Source organism: Hyperolius riggenbachi, chromosome 2, assembly GCF_040937935.1.
Source record: "Hyperolius riggenbachi isolate aHypRig1 chromosome 2, aHypRig1.pri, whole genome shotgun sequence".
In the NCBI taxonomy this organism is placed as follows: Eukaryota; Metazoa; Chordata; class Amphibia; order Anura; family Hyperoliidae; genus Hyperolius; species Hyperolius riggenbachi.
In genome coordinates this window covers 538,811,659-538,834,226 of record NC_090647.1, presented here as the reverse complement: position 1 = coordinate 538,834,226, position 22,568 = coordinate 538,811,659, and the positions used below count along the sequence as shown (strand labels likewise).

The following is a 22,568-nucleotide window of genomic DNA, read 5'->3' as shown; positions in this document are numbered from 1 at the left end:
CTATCCATCTATCTATCTATCTATCTATCTATCTATCTATCTATCTATCTATCTATCTATAATTAATGCAGAGGGGCTGCAGCACACAATAGGAAACAGTGACAGGGGCTCTTGGTTACGCTTTAACGCGCTTAAGCTCACCAACTGCGCCAAAGTGTCCCCAATCTGGTGAGTCCTACTCTACCATGCAAAATGCCAGTTTTTATAAGCAGTCTAGTGGGAACTAATCCAAAACCCAGAGTCAACTAAATGGGAGAAAAAGAAATTAAAAACACCTCACCTTTCACTAGCTACCAAATGAACTCTCTGAACATGTGCTATGCACTAATTTATATGCTTAACTGTGCTAGAGGTGGGCGTGGCTATGCAGGCTCACAGGGGAAAATTATAAACAAATACCAAGGGGTGAGCAGCACAAACCAAAATTTAATGCAATATTTTTGCAAACTATTCCATGTTCAGCTGCCCCTTAAGCACTTGCCACCCAAGGCCCTGACCTTTGTGGCCTGTCCACAAATCTGATCCTGTGGGCAGAACCCACAAACTCTCAAGTCTCCAGTAGAGTAAACAACCATACTGAGGAGGACATAAATATCACCCACTCATGGGGGCTGAAAAGGTCTCTCTCTCTCTCTCTCTCTCTCTCTCTCTCTCTCTCTCTCTCTCTCTCTCTCTCTCTCTCTCTCTCCCTCTCTCTCTCTCTCTCTCTCTCTCTCTCTCTCTCTCTCTCTCTCTCTCTCTCTCTCTCTCTCTCTCTCTCTCTCTCTCTCTCTCTCTCTCTCTCTCTCTCTCTCTCTCTATATATATATATACACATATATATATGTATATATACATATACATATTATCCCACTTTCTTCTACAGTGTGTAAAGTTCTTGGCTATGGGGAAAACTTTCTGAAAAACTTCCAACTTTCTCCTAGAAGAGTTTGGAGTTGAGCAGCTCCTTCCCCACCATGCCGGATAACCTGAAAGCTATAAATACAGATCGTGTTTTTATTTAGGTTTGGGGAATTGAGCGCTAGACGTAAATTGCCGGCCATTAATTTTCCAGCTGCCGCCTTTTATTGTCCTGTAATCTGCCGGGTTAGAGGATGCAGATGTTCATTTGCTTAAACTTGTAATTTTGCCAGAGGGAGAGAGGATGGCGGACTCTTCTCTCCCTCCCCATCTGTCCTGCCAACGATTCCTCCTAATTATTGGAGAAAAATGCCCCCGGAAAACTCCATTAAAGCTCAGCCAAGGCGCATCGCAACTAGCTGGGGCGGCGCTATGTTCTCTGCAATACGCACATTAAAATACAAATCCACCCTAAACCATTTCAGAGGTGTAAGGGTTAAATAAACTTTTGTCAGCTTTTTCCTTATAGTCTTTTGCATGGGAAAGACACTTTACCATTTGTGGCAGCAATATTTGGCGCTTCTGTTGCAGTGTCTCTTAGGGTGCATACAGATGCACAGCTGATGTCGCCCATTGGGGATCAGGAGGAGCTGATCCACTTGGGTGACGTTGCTATGTGGCTGACAATGCGATGTTTTGTTATGCGGGGGCCAATGGAGGGACAACGAGCGCCGCATGAGTGACGTTACATGGCGGGTGGGGTAGCAGCACGAACAATGGGATCGGCATCACTGGGGCATTTATACTTACCTAGGGCTTCCTCCAGCCCTATGTTGTGCTCCCTTGCCATCCTCTCCATTCACTTGATATGGCCCCCCTTAATCTGGCCATCCGTCCTCTTCTGCGCATGCGCGGCCGGAGAGGGAGCCCACACACCTCATAGGGCTGGAGGAAGCCCCAGGTAAGTATAAATGCCCCCAGTATTAAAATCTCAGGTTTCCTTTAAGGAACATCTTTTTTAGAGTGCTGTTTCTTTTGCTTGGAAGGTGGTGAAAAGATCCTTTGTAAATGCGGTAAAAACTTGGTAAGGAAAGGTATCGTATTTTTCGGACTATAAGACATTCCTGACCATAAAACGGTGCTAGGTTTAGAGGACTAAAACCAGGGGAAAAAAATATAAACTAAACCTGGTGCATCCATGGTGAAGGGGCATCTTGTGGATTATGCACCCTTTGTACCTTATTCCTTCTTGTACCTCTTGTGTCTGCCTGTGTTCTCCTCTGCCCCCCTTGTGTCCTCCTCTGCCCCCCTTGTTTCAGCCTCTGTCCTCCTTGTGTCCTCCTTTGTCCCCCATGTGTCCTCCTCTGTCCCCTTGTGTCCTCCTCTGTCCCCATGTGTCCGCCTCGGTCCTCCTTGTGTCCTCCTCTATGCCCCTTTGTCTCCCCCTTGTGTCCTCCTCTATGCCCCTTTGTTTCCCCCTGTGTCCTCTTCTGCATGGGCACAGTACAGGGAGTCCTGGACATTGCGGTGAGTTGGAACTTCCTGCATTTGGACTATAAGACGCAGTAACTTTTTTCCCCTTACAGAAAAAGTCTTATATACTTCATGTGAACAGTTTTGGGTATCTACCCCATAAGTATGGACAATACAAATTATCCATAAAAGTACAGGCTTGGTGGAACACTGATAAGAAGGGAGAGGCAGTCCTGGTCTATGTTGCTCCACCCATTCTCCTCCCATCACTGCCCTTTTCCTGCCCATTCCACCCATGCTCCAAGTCCTGTGCGCGTTCCAAATCAAACTACATAGTGGTCTGACCCGGAACTAATACTGAAGTCAGCACTCAGCACCACTTTGAAAACAAAAAGGAAGATTTTGAAAGCTAAAAAAAAATAAATGTATAAGTGGCACGGAGGAGCGGCGAAAAATGTAAGGGTCATCCAGTAATAACATCTCAGGTACACTTTAACTTCAATATGACTTTTTTTTGCCTAATTTTAAAATGATCCTGAAGCAATATAAAAAAGAGTTAATATACATACTAAATTGAGAGTTGATATCATGTAGGAGGGCTTTTGCAATCAACTGGGAAATTCGGCCCCGCCCACACTTCAATGCAAATTTGCATTGAAAATTTTGTGAAAATGGTTTGGCCAATTTCACACGTCCCTGCCCGCTACCCTCTCACCGCCTTCCTTGGCATTCTATCGTACAAATGTGACTTTTAGCCTCCTGTTTGCAGTGAGTACGTATATGGAATAAAGTACAAGGTACAGATTGGTGCTGTCCATTTCCTCCTTACTTTCACTGTAGATGACGAGGTTGCCCTCATATCCAGAGTAGCACAGCAGCGGCCACAGTCAGGTATTGCCCCTGACGGTTTTACGGTGCAAACTGGAGATCCGCCCCTGGTAAATCCTAAAAACAAGTTGGCCAGCAGCTTAGATCAGGGATGTCGAACTCAAGTCCTTGAGGGCCGAGGTCCTCACACATTTTTGGCACAGCTCAAGTTAATTGATGGGATTGAATCAGGAAAGGTGTGGTTCATTATAGAATACATTTCTCTATTTCTCAGTCCATCGTAAATATTGGCTTGGATATGGCCCTTGAGGGCTCGAGTTCAACACATGTGGCTTAGGCTAGGTGCACACTTAGCAGAAATGCAAGCGTTGCAGAAAATGCTGCGGTTTTGCCGCTAATGGAAGTCTATGGGCCCCAGGAAAAAGCGCATATCAAAAATGCACATGAGATTAATATACGTTTTCAAACATGCGTTTTTAAAAACGCAGGTTTTGTTGCATAATATTCAAAAACACATAAAAAACGCACATAATGAAAGTCAATGGAAACGCAATGGTATACGTTTTTCATGCGCTTTTAAATGCGTTTTTGTAAAAAAAATAGTTTTGTAATGCATTTCCGCTTCCTGTTGTCTTCCTATTAATTTGCATAAAACGCAATTGTAAAACATTTTACAATTGTGTATGCGAACCACAAACGTATTAAAATGCATACAAAGTGCATGAAAAACGCATCTGCGGTAAAAAACCGCAAACGCACACACCATAAAATGAAACATGACATAAAACGCAGCCTTTCATATTTTTTCCCCTTATGTAGTTGAGGTGGACATCTTCTGATGTAGAAATATTATGCCATTTGTTTTTGACATTTTTAATAAATAGAGTTTAAAAAACAGTGCAGAAACTTTTTCAAGAACACTGGTAAGCTGTATAAAATTATTCAAGTACAATCATGTACAATTTTCGTTAAGTCATCATATACAGTGATTAGTAGCTTTTGTTTTTTAGTACTGTATTTACCTGGAAGTGGGTTAATCCTACCAACCACCAAGTTGTCATTTCTGTTGAATACATTTGTGGACTTCTCTGTGGTACATATTTGTAAGCAGTTTCTCTTGCCTGTACCACTAGTAGTTGGTGTGGGTTCTCCCACAGGATGCTGTCTCTGCCTCAAATGGCCGGAGTTATCAAATCAAGCAATTCATTAATTGTGGTACCAGCTATGTGGTGTATCTCATTTCCTGTAGCACTTGCTCACTGAAGTATGTGGGGTGCACCACTAGGCCTTTGAGACAAAGGATAGCGGAACACTATCTAGGAGCTAACTGGCAGACTTCCAATATGACCAGCACTTCCGCGAGGTCCACCAAGGCGACATGACGGGCTTTTCCTTTTGTGGGTTTGAAAGGGTTGTGCCATCCAAGAGAGGAGGGGATCTCTATAGGAGATTGTTGCACAGGGAGGCCATGTGGATCTTTAATTTGAACACTAGAATCCCACACGGCCTGAATGCTAGATGGGATTTGGCCACCATTACCTGAGGTCACTCCTTGGGCTTTCCCCTCCTCTCATTTATACCATATTTTATTCCAGCAGTGCCATTTGGTTGATTTTCCATCATCCTCTTACAATAGGCTTTCTAGCCTTTAAACAATGGTCATGGCCTTGTGTTGTTTTCCTTGATCTGGGAAGATCCTGATGGTCTTTTGCTCCTTTAATTGCTCACTATATTTTATCTCTTTTTATTTTTGTATATGAATATATTTTACATTTATAAATACATATGAGTATTTAGGTGGAAGAGGGCGTTGCTTGCATCCCCTCCTACATTGTAACCACTCCTTCACCTTGGGGTGGATTTGGGGCGGGCACTCTGTACTGACACCTCTCTCTCTCTCTCTCTCTCTCTCTCTCTCTCTCTCTCTCTCTCTCTCTCTCTCTCTCTCTCTCTCTCTCTCTCTCTCTCTCTCTCTCTCTCTCTCTCTCTCTCTCTCTCTCTCTCTCTCTCTCTCTCTCTCTCTCTCTCTCTATATATATATATATATATATATATATATATGTTCAGGCTGCCATTTCTATGTTAGCTATGATTAAAGTGAACCTCCGGACTAAAAATCTACTCAGCAGCACTGAAAAGGCTTGGTGTTTCTTTAACAGTTTCACAGCATCAGAACTTTGTTTCTCTTATACAAGCCTCATTTTTAGCTGCACAGAAGAAAACTGCCCGGGCTTTTTTCCCCTGATGCTGTGCAAAGCATGATGGGATTTCTGATGTTGTTGTCGTTCTGCTGTTTTGGTGCAATTTTTTTTTTTTTACATTTTGAATTCGACATTTGAAGCCTAGCGTGTGCAGCTGGGAGGTGTGATCAGGACACAGGACAGTTGGAACTGTGTCTCCTGCTCCTTGTCACCTGCTTTCAACCAAAAAGATGGCTGCCCCCATGACAAAGATGGCAGCCCCCATGCATCACAAACATTTGCCTGTTCTTTTAAAACAGGGTGGGTAAGAGATTATACTACCTATCTATTCTAATTAACATAACTAATGTAACTTAATGACAGTATGTTTGTTTAGGCTGAAGTTCCCCTTTAAGGACTGACAGTCCGAAACATGTCAGCTAGGTATGCTTGCCGTTGTTGTTCTTGGATACATTAATAAATAAAGGATTTATGTTTTACTGACAAGTGCAGACCTTTCCTCTTCTTCCATGGTCTTCCCCACAGCACCCTGCAAGTATAGATGTCAAAGTGACCCCCATTCGATTATTCCTATGCCAACCGTGCAAAAAACCTTATCCTTATATCTTTTTTTATAGAGACAATGCCAAAAGCTTAACTGTCAAACACATGGGAATACGGTTGAAATTAAAAAAACTCACCTTGTTTGACTCTTGGACTTTTGGCATCGTCCCCATAAAAAAGGAAAAAAGAGAAGGTGTAATTTTTGGCACATATACGATATAGAGATATACAGTGCCATTACAAAGCTCATATTGGTCTTCAGTAAAGCTCTGTACAATGCTCGATAAACAAACAATTAACAAAGGGTCGTCTGAGAATCATTTTTTTTTTTAAGATGAAGAACAATAGGAGGCACCCAAAAAGAATAATAATACAATATATAAAAAATGATATTGAGTGAAGGAAGGAAGATAAGTAAAAACGTACCCCCCTAGTGATTCACTGATAACGATTTTTATGAATTTTTTAATGAAAAAGTAGCACATTTAATACAACAAGTTTCGTGGGTTAAAAGCTGCTTCCTCTGGTCTAAATAAGTGCTTTGAAAGTAGCCACCAGAATCTCTGTGTGCCTATCCATCAATTCATGTTGTAAGCATAGCGTTTTTTGAGTTTTTTTGGAGCTGGGGCCATCGACCCCCTTGCAAACTAAAGGCCGAGAGGGGGACTACCATTCCCCACATACTGGCTAAAGAGGTTAGCTGACTAAGCAACTCATACTTGTGAGTAGAACTTTGTATATTTACACCCAACACCTGACTCTAAACATACTACACCACATTGGGCTCTCCCGGCGTCCCTGTGTTGTTTTAATTTGTTTGTACCCAATTTTTGAAAAAGTGTCCCAATGTCAGTAAAAGACAGAGATTATCGTCCATGTAGACCAATCCATCCTGGCGGATTGGTTTGGATGCTAAACGCATTTAGTAGTTCGTATTGAACATTAAATAATTGATCCTTTAAAGTACTTACCTGTGGCAAATTTCACACCTCCGGTACTCATTTCACGCTTCTGATAACGATCCAATCAGCAGACTGTCGATTTTCCTTCAATCAATTCAGATGTTCGCCAATATTGTTTGCTCATCATTAACCATTGGGGATCGCTCGTCTTCTGTGTGTGTACCAAGCTTTAGCCCTGGAAACTCCAGGGTCTATGTTCTTAAAAGCGCTATGCCTACCCAAAGGGGTACTTATGCTGTTATAACACAATGAATCCGTTATAATACATTTTCAAATTTAATACCAATGCTCGCCATTAAGCCATACAATTTTTTTCTAAAAAAGAGCAGAATTCCTCTTTACTTTTTATCACTCCTGGAACCCTCCCAGCAGACCTTAAAGGCTAATTGTCTGCCAAGAGCTAATGATGCCAATAATTGCTCAATTAGCGTCGCTGTGTATTAAACAGTGTTATATTTTCTTTTATAAATGCACTTGAAGGGTTGACTATCTGACTGAGTGCGACTTCGGCAATGTTATCCTTATAAAAATTTTAAAAAGTTCTGGGGTTTCTCAATTCTTGTCCCAGGGGGCAGGGCCACCAATTTCATATGAAGGCCACGAAGATCTAGACAAGTGAAAGTATCTCCAGTGGGGACTGCAATAAAATTCCAAAGAGGTTCTAGAGTAGACCCCTTTCTATACTATGTAAAATGTACATAAATGTTTCTTTCCCCCTGGAACGGGGCATTGATGAACTCAGCTAGAGGTGGTCAATACGCATGTATGGAGATTGAATGCAAGTTGTATGGAGATTGAATGCAAGTTGTATGTAGCTTCTAGCTTGGAACTGGAAACTGCTAACATTTATTGGCCCATATCGCAACTAGCAGACGATTTGCCTACAAGATGGAATTATTCAGATCTCCTGGGCCATCTCTAAGAACGGGCCAGATTCGTAAGATGACTTTTGGTTCCTGATTAGTGATGATCATGTCTAGGAGAACTCATGGAGCCAGGGGTGTAACTACAAATCAAGGGGCCCCACAGCAAAAATTTGATGGGGCCCCCTTAATGTTCACAACCCTTCCCTTACCTCTTCTTGATGACCCTCACGTCATGGAGGTCCATCGTACAAGGGTCATAAAACAAGTGTGGCATAGCAGAAGGAAATGGCAGCGCTTCCAAACAGACGCTGCACCTGAATTGACTACCTGCACAAGTATGCAGAGCTCGACTAACGGGCAGGTTACACACCTTGCATTCAAAACAGGTACAGTAAAGGGGGCGTTAGCTTCAGCATAAGTTGTGCACAAATTATCCCTAATAGACTCTCCTACGGCGGTGACGTGCCCCAACAGGAGAGAAACGAACCACTAATCTAGCAGTGAAACATATCAAAGAGTGAAGCATGTTCAAACAATGAAAATTGTCCAAAAAAGAAAAAAGGGTTAAAACCTCAAACTAATGTAACAGTGAAGCATATTCAACAGTGAAACATATCCAACAGTGAACCCTAGCTAGTCTAAAATGAAAATCATAATCCTTACCTGGTGCAGCTAGCCATAAATGGTATACACATTTGTTCAAAAGACAGCAAGCAATGGGCAGCGCTCACAGGCTGCAAGTGAAGTGAAAGCTCCAGAGATATGCCCAGCCCCTTGGGGCTAAATACACACCTTGAATACAAATCAGATGCAAATTATGTGCGAACACTAATCTAAATTCTAAAATTTGAATGCAAGCTGACACCCCTGGAGGCAGCTAGCCTGAAGTATACTTAAGTTTTGTACAGCAGTTGTACAACTTATGCTGAAGCTAACGCCCCCTTTACTGTACCTGTTTTGAATGCAAGGTGTGTAACCTGCCCGTCAGTCGAGCTCTGCATACTTGTGCAGGTAGTCAATTCAGGTGCAGCGTCTGTTTGGAAGCGCTGCCATTTCCTTCTGCTGTACAAAACTTAAGTATACTTCAGGCTAGCTGCCTCCAGGGGTGTCAGCTTGCATTTAAATTTTAGAATTTAGATTAGTGTTCGCACATAATTTGCATCTGATTTGTATTCAAGGTATGTATTTAGCCCCAAGGGGCTGGGCATATCTCTGGAGCTTTCACTTCACTTGCAGCCTGTGAGCGCTGCCCATTGCTTGCTGTCCATAAAACAAGTGTGGCCATCAGGAACTCCACACCCATAACTTGTGTAGCCACAAAAACACCTGATATGGAGTATCAGAGAAAGGGATGGTTAGTATTTGGGGCTCTCCCACACCTCTGACCCCGCCCTGCAGCCCTTAGTTAGGCCCCTACATGGAGCAGCATGGGATCAGTTTGGTCAGGTGATATATATGTAAGTCTCTGATTTGCTAGTCATGATCATGTGCTGAAGCAGGATGTGATCACAGCAAATCAGAGCTTTGCAAATCTATCAGCTGATCAAACAAATCACATGCTTCTCTGCGAGTTCTCCTAGACGTGGCCATCACCATTCCTGATGATCTCTAACAAGGAGATGTCTCTCTCATTAAGGTCCTACAAGTTCTCTTACCCTTCCACCCTTATAGGAGCCCCTCTCTCCATGATTGTATAGATGTTACTGACCCTCTCCCACCTTTTGTGTATTCTGTGTTTATCTCTTTGTAGAAAACAAGGAGCATGATGAATCGTCCAAGTGCCATCTCCTCATCCCCATGAAATATCTCATTATCATCCTCTTCGTGGTCCTCGTTATCGCCCTGGCGATTGCTACGGGCCTGATTGGTGAGTGTTATTCATTATTTAGTGGCGTCTCCATTAAATTGTCAAGGACTAAATGTTTTACAAGCCTCTTGAAAGGAAGAATAGAGACAGTTAGCGGCTTCTTTTTCATTAAGCGGAACGGGTTGACCTTTCTCACCTTCATTGTCTGGCGGGCCTGCAATGGATGGCCGATGACTTGATAGCTTGTTTATCTGTGTATTAATGGCTTAATTGGACAGTAGACATTCATTACGGCGGATAACTTTGCCGCACTCTCTGAGCTCGGTAAATAGTCGGCGTTGAGCAGTTGCCACGTCTGCTCCCTGTACAATAGAAGCGAGCATTAATCTTCTCCAGGCCTCCCTGCAGGCTGCAAAGTTCAGAGAGGAGCAACTGCAATCAGCCTAGCGGGCTGTATAAAAGTGTCTGGAGCAACAATTTAGTCTTTTCCAGGGTAAAAAAACAGCACTTGGCAGAGCTCTCAATGGTCTGAAGCGAGTGCATTAGAGTCATTTTCACTAAAAGTGGAACTTTGTCTAATTTTTGCTTTTAGCCTACGTTGGAGAGGAGTGAGGTTACCGAAAATCCACCATGTCGGTGTCACCAGCACCATTATATGGTTTGTTATATTGTTAACATCATTTTTTTTTATATAGTGCCAACATCTTCCGTAGCAGGGATGGTCGTAGTTGTCCAACTTCACTACGCTGGAACTACGCACAGTTTTACGCAATAACGCTTCACAAACGATGGCTTCGAAATCAGAAGATTCGCTACGTATGCATTTCGTAGACTACGTGTTAAAATACGCAACTACGCGAAGTGCGAAGCGTAGTGTATGCGGACACTTATGCTATTATGCGGAAAAATTTCCGCATTAATCCACCAACAATGCGCATGCGTGAACTCTTATATGTGTACATTCCACCTTCCAATGCGGAATTGTATATGCAGAGAAGGGGCAATAATATTTCTGGGCATGCGCAAGCAAAAAAATTATCCGTACACGGAAAAATAGACGTGTTTACCGCACGTGTAGTTGACTTCGCAATACACATGTCAACTACGCATAGCGGGCAAAGCTTCGCATAGCGGTTCTACAGCTACACGTAAATGCGTAAGCGTAGTTTTGAAACTTCGCCTACGAACTACGATGCGTAGATGCGGAAATACGATGCGTAGATTCGCACTGGCATAGTTTTCGAGCAACACTGTTCCATAGTGCTGTACAAAGTACAACAATTTACAATGATGGGAAGCACAGAAAGGAAGCACGTACCGCTACACCACGCAAGGCTTCTTAGAAAGTGCTCGACTGGATCAGCATATCCATTTAATCCCTGTGATGAAGATAAGAAGGTCCGCACTTTGTCCAATAAAAGCCACTTTATTGCTGAACGTATCCACAAAAATCCACACGGTCACACAGCTGACATGTTTCGAACATTTAGTTCTTGATCATAGATGTTCGAAACATGTCAACCAGATGTTCAAAACATGTCAGCTGTGTGACCGTGTGGATTTTTGTGGATACGTCCAGCAATAAAGTGGCTTTTATTGGACAAAGTGCGGACCTTCTTGTCTTTAAATGGGAAGCATAGATACATAAGTAGCTCAACATACTACAGCAGAGTCCCCGTTATGCAGAACTCAGGCAACTGGAAGTCTCAACTAACCGGCATGCCTGAGAGGATAATGAGGACTGTTTTTTAGGGAGGGATGTTGCAGTGATTAAAATACTCAATGAATGTCCAGCGAGTGTCCAACGCCATCTTCTAGTCTTTGTTTCGCTCCTAGCAGCTTTCCTATGGGTCAGGTGACACGCCAGGAGCCGTGCATGGAGGACCTCGGAAAGATGCTACAAGTGACAGGAAGGGTAGTAGACGGCGCTGGACACTCGGTGAGTGTTGTATTTAGAACAGGGGGGGGGGAGGTTAGTTCTTTTTCGGCCTATTGCTCAAGCAACCAGCAAACACCTGTATCTGGCAACGGTGATGACGCCGGCGGCGGTAATGACGTCAGACGCGGGCGCAGCGGTCGCGCTGCTGCCCGCTGATGACACACCGCTCTCCATCCTGACATCATGTTAGTCTATAACGACGCAGGCATTTTTAAACATTTTCCAACGTGACGTTGTGGCACACATACGCGGAAGTGTATTTTTACACTTATACATCTATATATATAAAATCGGATGTATGTGTGTGTGTGTGTGTGTGTGTGTGTGTGTGTGTGTATGTGCCGCGATCACGCAAAAACGGCTTGACCGATTTGAACAAAACTTGGTATGCAGATCCCTTACTACCTGGGATGATACGTTCTGGGGGTCTCGCGTCCCCCCTGCACACCTGGGCGGAGCTACAAACCGCAAATCAGATTCCACCCATTCATGTCAATGGAAAAAAATGTAAAAGGCTGCCATTCTCACAGTAATCAAGCCAGAGTCCCCACACTTGGCACAGTTGGTCACTTGGTGACCGAGGTTACAATTCCAGGAAAAGTGGGCGGAGCATAAAACAGCCAATCCAATTTCAGCCATTCTTTTTAAATGGGAAAATCTCAACTGCAGCCATTCTTACACTCGCAGGGTTTTCAAACTTGGCACACTTGGTCACTGGGTGACTGGGATTAATATTCAGGAAAGTGGGTGGAGCCTACAACAGCCAATCAAAATTCACCTATTGATTTTCAAGGGGAATATTTAAACTGCTACTATTCTTACACTTTTTAATGGCAGAGACTTCAAACTTGCTACAGTCGGTCATTGGGTGACTGGGGTCCAAATTCACTAAAGGGGCGGGGCCACATACAGCCAATCAGATTTCCTTGGTGGATAAATTGCTTCCATTTACACAAATTTGATGTCAGGAACCTGACAGCTCACAAACATGGTCATTGAGTGACTGTGTGTCAAGGTTACAAAAAAGTGGGCGGAGCCAAAACAGCTTTTACAGGGAAAATATAAACTGCAGCCATTCTTACACCGTTAATGGCAGGGTTCTCAAACTTTGCACAGTTGGTCATTGGGTGACAGATTAAGATTTTGGAAGGTGGGTGGAGCCTACAACAGCCAATAAAAATTCACCTTTTGATTTTCAAAGGGAATATTTCATCTGCTACCATTCTTTTATACTGGTAATAGCAGATGCCTCAAACCTGGTACAGTTGGTCACTGGGTGACTAGGGTCCAAATTCAGGAAGGGGGCAGAGCCACAAACAGCCAGATTTGTTTATTTTTCAATGGGTATATAGAAAGTATTGATACCAAGGACCCCAAAGCTGATAAACTTGATAATTGAGTGACTGTATGTCAAGGTTAGAAAAAGTGGGCAGTGCCAACAACTTTATTTTTTACATTGCAGGGTTCCCAAACTTTACACAATTGGCCACTGTGTGACTGGGATGAATATTCAGAAATGTGGGTGGAGCCTACAACAGCCAATCAAAATGTACCTATTGATTTTCAAGGGGAATATTCACATTGCTACCATTCTTACACTGTTAGTGGCATAGGCCTCAAACCTGATACAGTCAGTCATTGGGTGACTGGGGTCCAAATTCATTAAAGGGGTGGAGCCACAAACAGCCAATCAGATTTGTTAGATTGATTTCAGCCATTCTGCTATTGGCAGGGTTCTCAAACGTGACACAGTTGGCCACTGGGTGACTGGGACTAATATTCAGAAAAGTGGGTGGAGCCTACAGCAGCCATTTAAAATTCACCTTTTGATTTTCAAGGGGAATATTTACATTGCTGCCATTCATGCACTCTTAATAGCAGAGGCCTAACATCTGCTACAGTCAGTCACTGGGAAACTGGGGTTTAAATTCTGAAGGGAGCGGGCCAAAAACAGCCAATCAGATTTGTTTAATTTCAATGGTAAAATGCAACTTATTGATGCCAAAGACCCCAAAGCTCATAAACTTGGTCATTAAGTGACTGTATGTCAAGGTTAGAAATAGTGGGCGGAGCCAAAAACAACTAACTTTTTACATGGGGAAATGTAAACTGCAGCTTTTCTTACACTGTTAATGGCAGGGTTCTCAAACTTCACACAGTTGGTCACTGGGTGACTAGGATTAATATTTGGAAATGTAGGTGGAGCCTACAACAGCCAATCAAAATTCACCTATCGATTTTCAAGGGGAATATTGAAACTGCGGCCATTCTCACACTGTTAATAGCAGAGGCCTCAAACCTGCTACAGTCGGTCGTTAAGTGTTTGGGGTTCGAATTCAGTAAAGGGGCGGAGCCAAAAACAGCCAGATTTCTTTGCTGGATAAACTGCTTCATTAGCACAATTTTGATGCCAGGAACCCAAAAGCTCACAAACTTGGTCATTGAGTAGTGACTGTGTGTCAAGGTTACAAAAAGTGGGTGGAGTTAAAAACAGATTTTTTTGGGAAATTGTAAACTGCAGCCCTTCTTCACTGTTAATGGCAGGGTTCTCAAACTTAGCATAGCTGGTTACTGGGTGACTGGGATTAATATTCAGAAAAGTGGGTGGAGCCTAAACATGCCAATCAAAAATCACATGTCACTTTTCAAGGAGAATATTAAAATTGCTGCCATTCTTGCACTGTTAATGGCACAAGCCTCAAACCTGGCACAGTTGGTCATTGGGTCACTGGGGTTCAAATTCAGAAAAGGGGACAGAGCCACAAACAGTGAATCAGATTTGTTTCATTTCATGGGAAAATACAAATTATTGATGCCAAGGACCCCAAAACTCACAAACTTGGGCATTGAGTAGTGACTTTGTGTCCAGGTTACAAAAAGTGGGCGGAGCCAAAAACAATTTTCACTGGGAAAGTGTAAACTGCAGCCTTTCTTACACTGTTTATTTCAGGGTTCCCAAACTTTGCCCAGATGGTCACTGAGTAACTGAGATTAATATTCAGGGAAGTGGGTGGAGCCTATAATAGCCAATCAAAATTCACCTGTTGATTTTCAAGTGTAATATTTAAATTGCTACCATTTTTACACTGTTAATAGCAGATGCCTCAAACCTGCTACAGTTGGTCATTGGGTGACTGGGGTTCAAATGCTGGAGAGGGGCGGAGCCACAAACAGCCTATCTGATTTGTTTAATTTCTATGGGAATATACAAATTATTGATGCCAAGGACACCAAAGCTCACAAACTTGGTCATTGAGTGTTTGTGTGTTAGGGTTAGAAAGTGGGCGGAGCCAACACCAGTCAAATACATACCCGGGCAACGCCGGGTCATCAGTGGGTGGAGACAAATACAAATTTCACTGGGAAAATGTAAACTGCAGCCATTCTTACACTGTTAAGCGCAGGGTTTTTAAACTTTGCACTGTTGGTCATTGGGTGACTGGGATTAATATTCAGAAAAGTGGGTGGAGCCTACAAAAGTGAATCAAACTTCACCTGTTGCTTTTCAAGGGGAATATTTAATTGCTACCATTCTTGAACTGTTAATGGCACAGGCCTCAAACATGGTACAGTTGGTTATTGGGTGACTGGGGTTCAAATTCAGAAAAGCGGGTGGAGCCACACACAGCCAATCAGATTTGTTTCATTTCAATGCTGATTATTGATACCAAAGACCGCAGAGCTCACAAACTTGGTCATTGAGTGTTTGTGTGTTAGGGTTAGAAAACGTAGGCGGAGCCAACACCAGCCAAATACATACCCGGGCAACGCCGGGCAATCAGCTAGTATATTCTATAATTGTTATTTTTAATGATTTTCTGTATATATGAATTATTTATATTGCATTTATAAATAAAGACTTCTAAAAGTCATTCATTTTTTGGCTACACCTACTACTTAGCCACACAGAACGAATCCTAGCTTCCTGAAGATTCGCTACCGAGAAGTGTTGTTATTATCCAGAAGAGAGTGTTTTACCCGTTTTTATCTGCAGGTTTTAGAGTCAGTCAGTGGGCTTCTCTTTCCCATTAGAAAAAGATGGAGGCAGCCTAGTATTTTGGTTTTATAGTTCGCACACCTCCTTCTAGTCCGTCTGCTGCCAAAATTCCAACGGTTTCAGCTCATCGACTGCATCCATGAAATTGGATGGTCTGTGTGCTGAAACCGATTGGAAGGCATTGTGCGGTATGGTCACCAGGGGGCGTGTAACAGGCCTGAATATACTGGAAAACAGAAAATAACTTCAGAGAATTTTTTACTAGGGCTAGTATTATATGCACCTACTAGTAGACCTAAATCCATTTAAAAAGGGTCTCTAGGTCTCTGTGCCACCGCCGCATGTTAGTGCGCATGCGCGTGCACCCGCCCCACACATACCTGCCTGCGCACTCGCCCACCGCGCCCACCCGACTCCCTGGCTCCGTCCTCCTGTCCCAATGCCGTCTGTGCTACACATGCGCAGTAGCACAAACACACGAACACAGGGACAGGATGACGCAGGGACATTTAGGGTTTTATTATATAGGATGTTTATGTGACACATGTCACTTCAGGTATGTTTTAATTTGTTTCCAATTGCATTCTAGTTCATTACACCTGTCCGGGGAAGATACGATGCCAATCCTCTTCAATATGTGTTCAAAAATCAAAGCGCTGCGATGGGGTCTACGACTGCCCAGGCGGAGACGATGAACTGAGATGTGGTAATAATGGAACATAAGTTCATGCTATTGAAGTATAGAAATTTTTTGTAATAAGTTAAATAATTACTTATAAGGATGAGCCAAAATTTCGCATTTTTGTAATTACAATACAAAGTTAGTAATTGTAACAGGAAATTGTGATTTGTAATTATGGTAAATTCAGACCACAAAATAATTCCACAAATAATGCCACGAAAATTATCGTCATTACGAAAAATACTGGTAATCGAAATTATGCTAAATTTTACGTAATTTTTTGAGGTTACGATTTTTCCATAACAATCTTAATTGCAATTAGGAAAATTACGAATTACGAAATGTCATTAAATCTTAATTAGCATATTATGATTATCACTAATTACTGATACTTTGATTGGAAAGAGACACATTCATTTCAATCCACTAAATAGGAAACTCCAGATGATATTTTGTTATTTTAAATATCTACTTGTCTTATGAAAGAATATTTCACATTTTCACGGCCTTCATGGTGAAGAACCCTTTGGGTATCTACACATTAAAGGACCACTATAGCAAAAAAAGTATGCACTTAACATCTGACATAACTGACAGGTTTTGGACTAGTCCATCTCCTCATGGGGGATTCTCAGGATTTTCTTTGTTTTCAAAAGCTTACTGCTTACTTTTTTTTGCTGGAGTGGTCCTTTAAGCTTTTTTTCTCCACCCTCAAGGCGTTCCCTTGAGTCACTTTCTTAGCGCAGGAAGCTCCCGGAGATGTGAGCGGGATCGAGCACACGCACTGCCGCGTAGGTGTAGTTGTATTTGTCTAGTTAGATGAATAATTGGACGGTAACCGGTGGCGGGGAACGGAGGATTCTTCAGTGACGGCGCGGGACTTGATAGCTGCAGGGGGCCGGTAGAAGCCTCAGGTAAGTGTCAGTTTTTGTTTTTAAAAAAGAACCACAGAACCCCTTTAAGTTAATTCTTTCCTCAGAACTGTGGTTCTTCAAGCCCCGTGTATCTATTTGGCCATTCTCTGCTCCCTTTACAGCCCCAAAATATTATTTTTGGGGGAACAGAAGTCCCAAACTTAACTGCATATTCACAACATGGGTCCTTCTTCTATTCAATTCTTCTCATTTTAAAGAAAAGATGAAAAGTAATCACCTAGGAAAAAACTTAGGAGAACTAGTTAATTGAAGGTAAGCCCAGTTAATTGCACATAGACCCTGGGCCCGTATGCTATTAACTTTTTCTCCTGAGTTTTCTCCTAGGAGATATTTTCAAACTCAACTATTTTCAAAAATAGTTAATATTGACAGCCGATTGGCCGGCTGGGGGGGGGGGGGGAGGGAGGGGATTGAAAAATAAATAAATTAGAAAAACAGTGAAAAATAGGAAAAAAAAAAGAAACCAAACATAAATATTTATTTAAAAAAAATAAACAACTTGGGGGTGACGAGACCCCACCAACAGAGAGCTCAGTTGGTGGGGGGAAAAGGGGGGGGGAGGGGAATCACTTGTGTGCTGTGTTGTGCTGCTTGGCCTTAAAGCTGCAGTGGCCATTTTAGAGAAAATGTGCCTGGTCTTTAGGGGGGGGTTACCACTGTGGTCCTCAAGTGATTAAGGTTCCCTTTAAAAGGCATTATATGGACAAGGGGCCATATGCAATTCCTTTTACATCACCAGCAAACAAACAAATACTCAAAATAATTTTGGTAGCACTTTTCCATCTAATTTTTGGTACTTTTTCATTTGGGAAGTGCTAAAAAGTTATTTTAAATTGAAGATGAAAAATTATCTCCCTGGAGAAAACTCAGTAGAAAAAGTGAATTGCATATGGCCCCAGGTGTGAAAAGATCGCTTAGGAGAAAACTTAGGAGAATAAGTGAATTGAATATGGTGATTTTTGGTAGTTTTTAAAGGGATACTGTAGGGGGGTCGGGGGAAAATGAGTTGAACTTACCCAGGGTTTCTAATGGCCCCCCGCAGACATCCTGTGTTGGCGCAGCCACTCACCGATGCTCCGGCCCCGCCTCCGGTTCACTTCTGGAATTTCTGACTTTAAAGTCTGAAAACCACTGCGCCTGCATTGCCGTGTCCTCGATCCCGCTGATGGCACCAGGAGCACACAGCGCAGGCCCAGTATGGTCTGTGTCTGCGCAGTACACTCCTGGTGACATCAGCGGGAGCGAGGACATGGCAACGCAGGCGCAGTGGTTTTCTGACTTTAAAGTCAGAAATTCCAGAAGTGAACTGGAGGCGGGGCCGGAGCATTGGGGAGTGGCTGCGCGGGCACAGGATGTCTGCGGGGGACCATTAGAAGCCCCGGGTAAGTTCAGCTCATTTTCCCCCGACCCCCCACAGTATCCCTTTAATTGCAAAGTGCTGAAAAGTTACTTTGAAGAGAAGATGAAAAATTAACTCCTAGGAGAAAACTCAGAGAAAACATGAATTGCACATGGTGTTATTTGTACTGGCGTTGGAATTCTCAGAAGCAAACATTCCACAGCGATGCACCTGGTCAGCAGTAGAGATGTCGCCTGTGATAAATATCAGATTGCAAATCAGGGTGAGGAAATATTTTACACTCGGAAAGCACTGATTAAATAATAAAGTAATATTGCAAAAAAAAAAAAACTAAGAAAAAAATAACCAATTGTATTCAATCGCTATCATTCATGTGAGTTCGGTAACAAAAATTCATGCGGGAAAATACAGCTTTTGGTATTTTAGACTTCTGTGTGCTCATTCATAAAAAATGTTGACAGTTGCGATTGCAGTGCGGTGATTTCCCAAACTAGGCTGGCTCTAGGCTGTCGGTAGGCTGTCGGTAGGCTGGCTCTAGGCTGGCGTAACAGGAGAAGCTGCCTGAGTCCTTCCGTGCGCTGCTCTCTCTGCTGCCGCTTGGTAGGTCTGTCTCAATTGACTTAGCTGTAATCTGCATGCTTATCGCTACTTCCAAGGAAGCGGTATTCCCCGTCCTCATACCGCTTGCTCTAATCTTTATGAATTGACCTGTAGCACAAGGCAGTAATTTCCTGCACTGCTCGGGAATGTCAGCTTTTCATGCGGAAACAGCCTTTATGAATGGACATCTTGCTATGTGCTCGGTAAAGTCAGCTGTTTTCAGCATTTCCGCATGCGGTAATGCTTTATGAATGATAGCCTATATGTTGTTTTGAGTAAAGTGTCACAAAACCAACCCTCAAGATCGGAGGGTAAAGGATGGCCATAGAAAATTAGGTAAAGGATAGTTTGAAACAAGCATCTTCTGGCTGGGTGCACACATAGCAGAAATGCTAGCTTGGTGGAAAACGCTACGTTTTTGCCTCTAATGGAAGTCTATGGGCTGCAGGAAAAAAACGCATATAAAAACTCATACGCGTTTTCTATCCGTTTTCAAAAACGCTGGTGTTGTTGCATATTATGCAGGATAGCTGCCAAAGCGCCTATAATGAAAGTCAATGGGAATGCAATGGCATGCATTTTTCATGCGTTTTCCATTGGTTTTTTTATATGCATTCTTCCCACCAATTTTTTTTATTTTTTTTATTTTCACTGCCTGTTGTCTTTTAAGTGATTTGCATAAATGGAAACATAAAAAAGGCTTGGAAAACGCTTACAAAAGGCGTATGTGTTTTGTATATGCAAACCGCAAACTCATTAAAACGCACGCAAAACGCATTGCAAATGCACCAGTAAAGACGCACAAAAAATGCGCACAACATTAACATAAAACATGACATAAAACGCAGCCTTTCACGCTATGTCATACGTGAACCCCGCCTCTGTGTGGACTTCTGGTTGCTGCTGATTGGATGCATTGGTAAAATTTGTCACATGACCTTTATTCACTGTTGATTGGTTGATGACCAAACAAAACCTAAAAACCTTTTAAGGCCTGGAACCCACTACAAACCGCTATCGCAATCCTTAGCGGTTTTGTAATCGATTTAATGAGCGTTTTCTGGCACTTTTGGGAGCGATTTTAAAAGTGTGAGCTTTTTGCCAGCGATAGTGTAGCGATTTGCGATTTTCATTCTGATTGGTCTTTTCAAAGTATCTTTTCAATGTATGTATTTTTTTTTACAGTTTACAGTCATTTAACCCCTTCACCACTGAGGGGTTTTACCCCTTGAACACCAGAGCAATTTTTACCTTTTAGCGCTCCTTCCATTCATTCGTCTATAACTTTATTATTACTTATCCCAATGAAATGAACTATATCTTGTTTTTTCGCCACCAATTAGGCTTTCTTTAGGTGGGACATTATGCCAAGAATTATTTTATTCTAAATGTGTTTTAATGGAAAAATAGGAAATGTGGGAAAAAATTATTATTTTTCAGTTTTCGGCCATTATAGTTTTTAAATAATGCATGCTACTGTAATTAAAACCCATGAAATGTATTTGCCCATTTGTCCCGGTTATAAAACTGTTTAAATTATGTCCCTATCACAATGTTTGGCGCCAATATTTTATTTGGAAATAAAGGTGCATTTTTTTCAGTTTTGCGTCCATCCCTAATTACAAGCCCACAGTTTATAGAGTAACAGTGTTATACCCTCTTGACATAAATATTTAAAAAGTTCAGTCCCTAAGGTAACTATTTATGTTTTTTTTATAATTATTGTATTTATTTATTTATTTTTTACACCAATTAAAAAAAAAAAAATGGGGAGTGTGGGAGGTAATGAGTTAATTTATTGTGTAAAACTAATGTGTTTGTATATGTAAAATGCTTTAGGGTGTAGTTTTACTTTTATTTGGCCACAAGATGGCCACAGTGTGTTTGTTTACATGCGACCTGTCCGGAAGGACGCTTACAGGAAGCACTATGAGGCTGGGAAAATCACAATGATCGCGCTGTTTCTCAAAGAAGCAGCAGATCATTGCGGGGGCTTAGATCAAGGAACGGAAATGGATTTTCCCATTCATTGATCTCCGGGCGAGCGGGCGGCGGCGTGCACGAGTGGCGGGAGCACTCGCACGAGCGGCGGGAGCGCGGACAGCGGCGGGAGCGCGGACAGCGGCGGGAGCGCGGAAGGTACGGATTTCTCCGTCCTTGGTTTTTTAGGGGGGAAAAAAGGGACGGAGAAATTCGTACCGCGGGGGGTAAAGTGGTTAAAATCACTCTCAAATCGCTATGTGTATCGATTCATGAGCGATTATGCCAGCGTTTATATACTTTACATTGCAGAAACCCAAACACTAACGCAAGCGCTAACACCACCAAAATCCCGCGATAGCATCTTTGCTAATCGCAATCGCTCGAGTGGAATTGGGCCCATCCATTAACATTAGCTGAACGTTTTTAGGGAAATCGCTAGCGTTTTCAATCACTCCCTAAACGCTCAAAAATAGCTCTAGTGGGTTCCAGCGCTTAGCGTTGTTGGTCTATTAGTTGTTTATTAGGCCCAGTGCACACCGAGCGGTTTTTTGATGCGATCTGCCGGCCGCATCTGCCTGTCAAACCGCTCGGTTAATGTATCTCAATGAAATGGTGCACACCGGCGGTTTGAGGATTGTAGCAAACCGCAAACGTGCCTCCTGCAGCACGTTTGCAGTTTGCAGAAGCGTTTCTGCTTCAATGTAAAGGATAGGAAAAACGCAAACCGCTCTGAAAAACTGTACTTCAGAGCGGTTTTCCAGGCGTTTTTGTTACAGAAGCTGTTCAATACAGCTTTTACTGTAACAATTTGTGTAATCTGCTACACAAAAACGCACCCAAAACTGCTAGGCATGTTTAGAAATCCGCTCTAAACATGCCTAGAATCGCACTGAAATCTGCTCCCAAAACCGCTAGCGTTTTGCAGATCTGCTAGCGGTTTTGGTGTGCACTGGGCCTATGTCTGTTTTGTTCATGTTGGAATCAATGCATCGTACTTTCTCTTGAGGTGACACCCAGCAGAATTAGCTGTCTCTACTTGCTGGGCGCATGCCCCATATACTTAATAGGAAGATCTGTTAGGGCTTGCAGGAATTTGGGAGAAAATTCTAACTAGTGTTGACTGGTTAAAATCCTCTGCAAAAAATTCACACGATACTCATAATGTTTACAAGTGTTGATGTCTACATCACATAATATGCATATATGTGCATAAAAATGTGCATAAACTTGCATCAACTTGGAAAAAATGCATCTCATTGTTCATCCCTAACACTCACTCTAACCGCAGGCCCTCACTCTTTCATTTTCATCTATGACTTCTACAGAAATGAGGATAAGACCAGATACAGGCAGGTCTTAAACTGAACGGTAAAGTTTGTGCTAACGTGCCCCCTTTTCTTCATGAGAATTCTGATTTGAGGTAAAATACCGCACAAATTACCTCATAATTTACTGCATGAGGTAATTTGATGACTTTTATGAGGTAATTCATGACTAAAACATACCAGTCCAGAATTGGTAAATGTATGTCATTACCTCATGAGGTAAATTA

The 22,568-nt window shown here is 42.5% G+C and overlaps 1 protein-coding gene across 4 annotated transcripts in view; it reads left to right on the top strand.

Moving 5' to 3' along the window:
* The window catches only part of TMPRSS3 (transmembrane serine protease 3), a 114,075-nt gene that overhangs the window by 21,738 nt on the left and 69,769 nt on the right, over positions 1-22,568 (top strand). For all 4 annotated transcript variants that reach the window (XM_068270728.1, XM_068270726.1, XM_068270727.1 and 1 more), the window contains exons 3-4: positions 9,464-9,580; positions 16,046-16,162. In XM_068270728.1, coding sequence (XP_068126829.1) covers positions 9,464-9,580; positions 16,046-16,162 — 234 coding nt within the window. The remainder of the gene's footprint in view (positions 1-9,463; positions 9,581-16,045; positions 16,163-22,568) is intronic.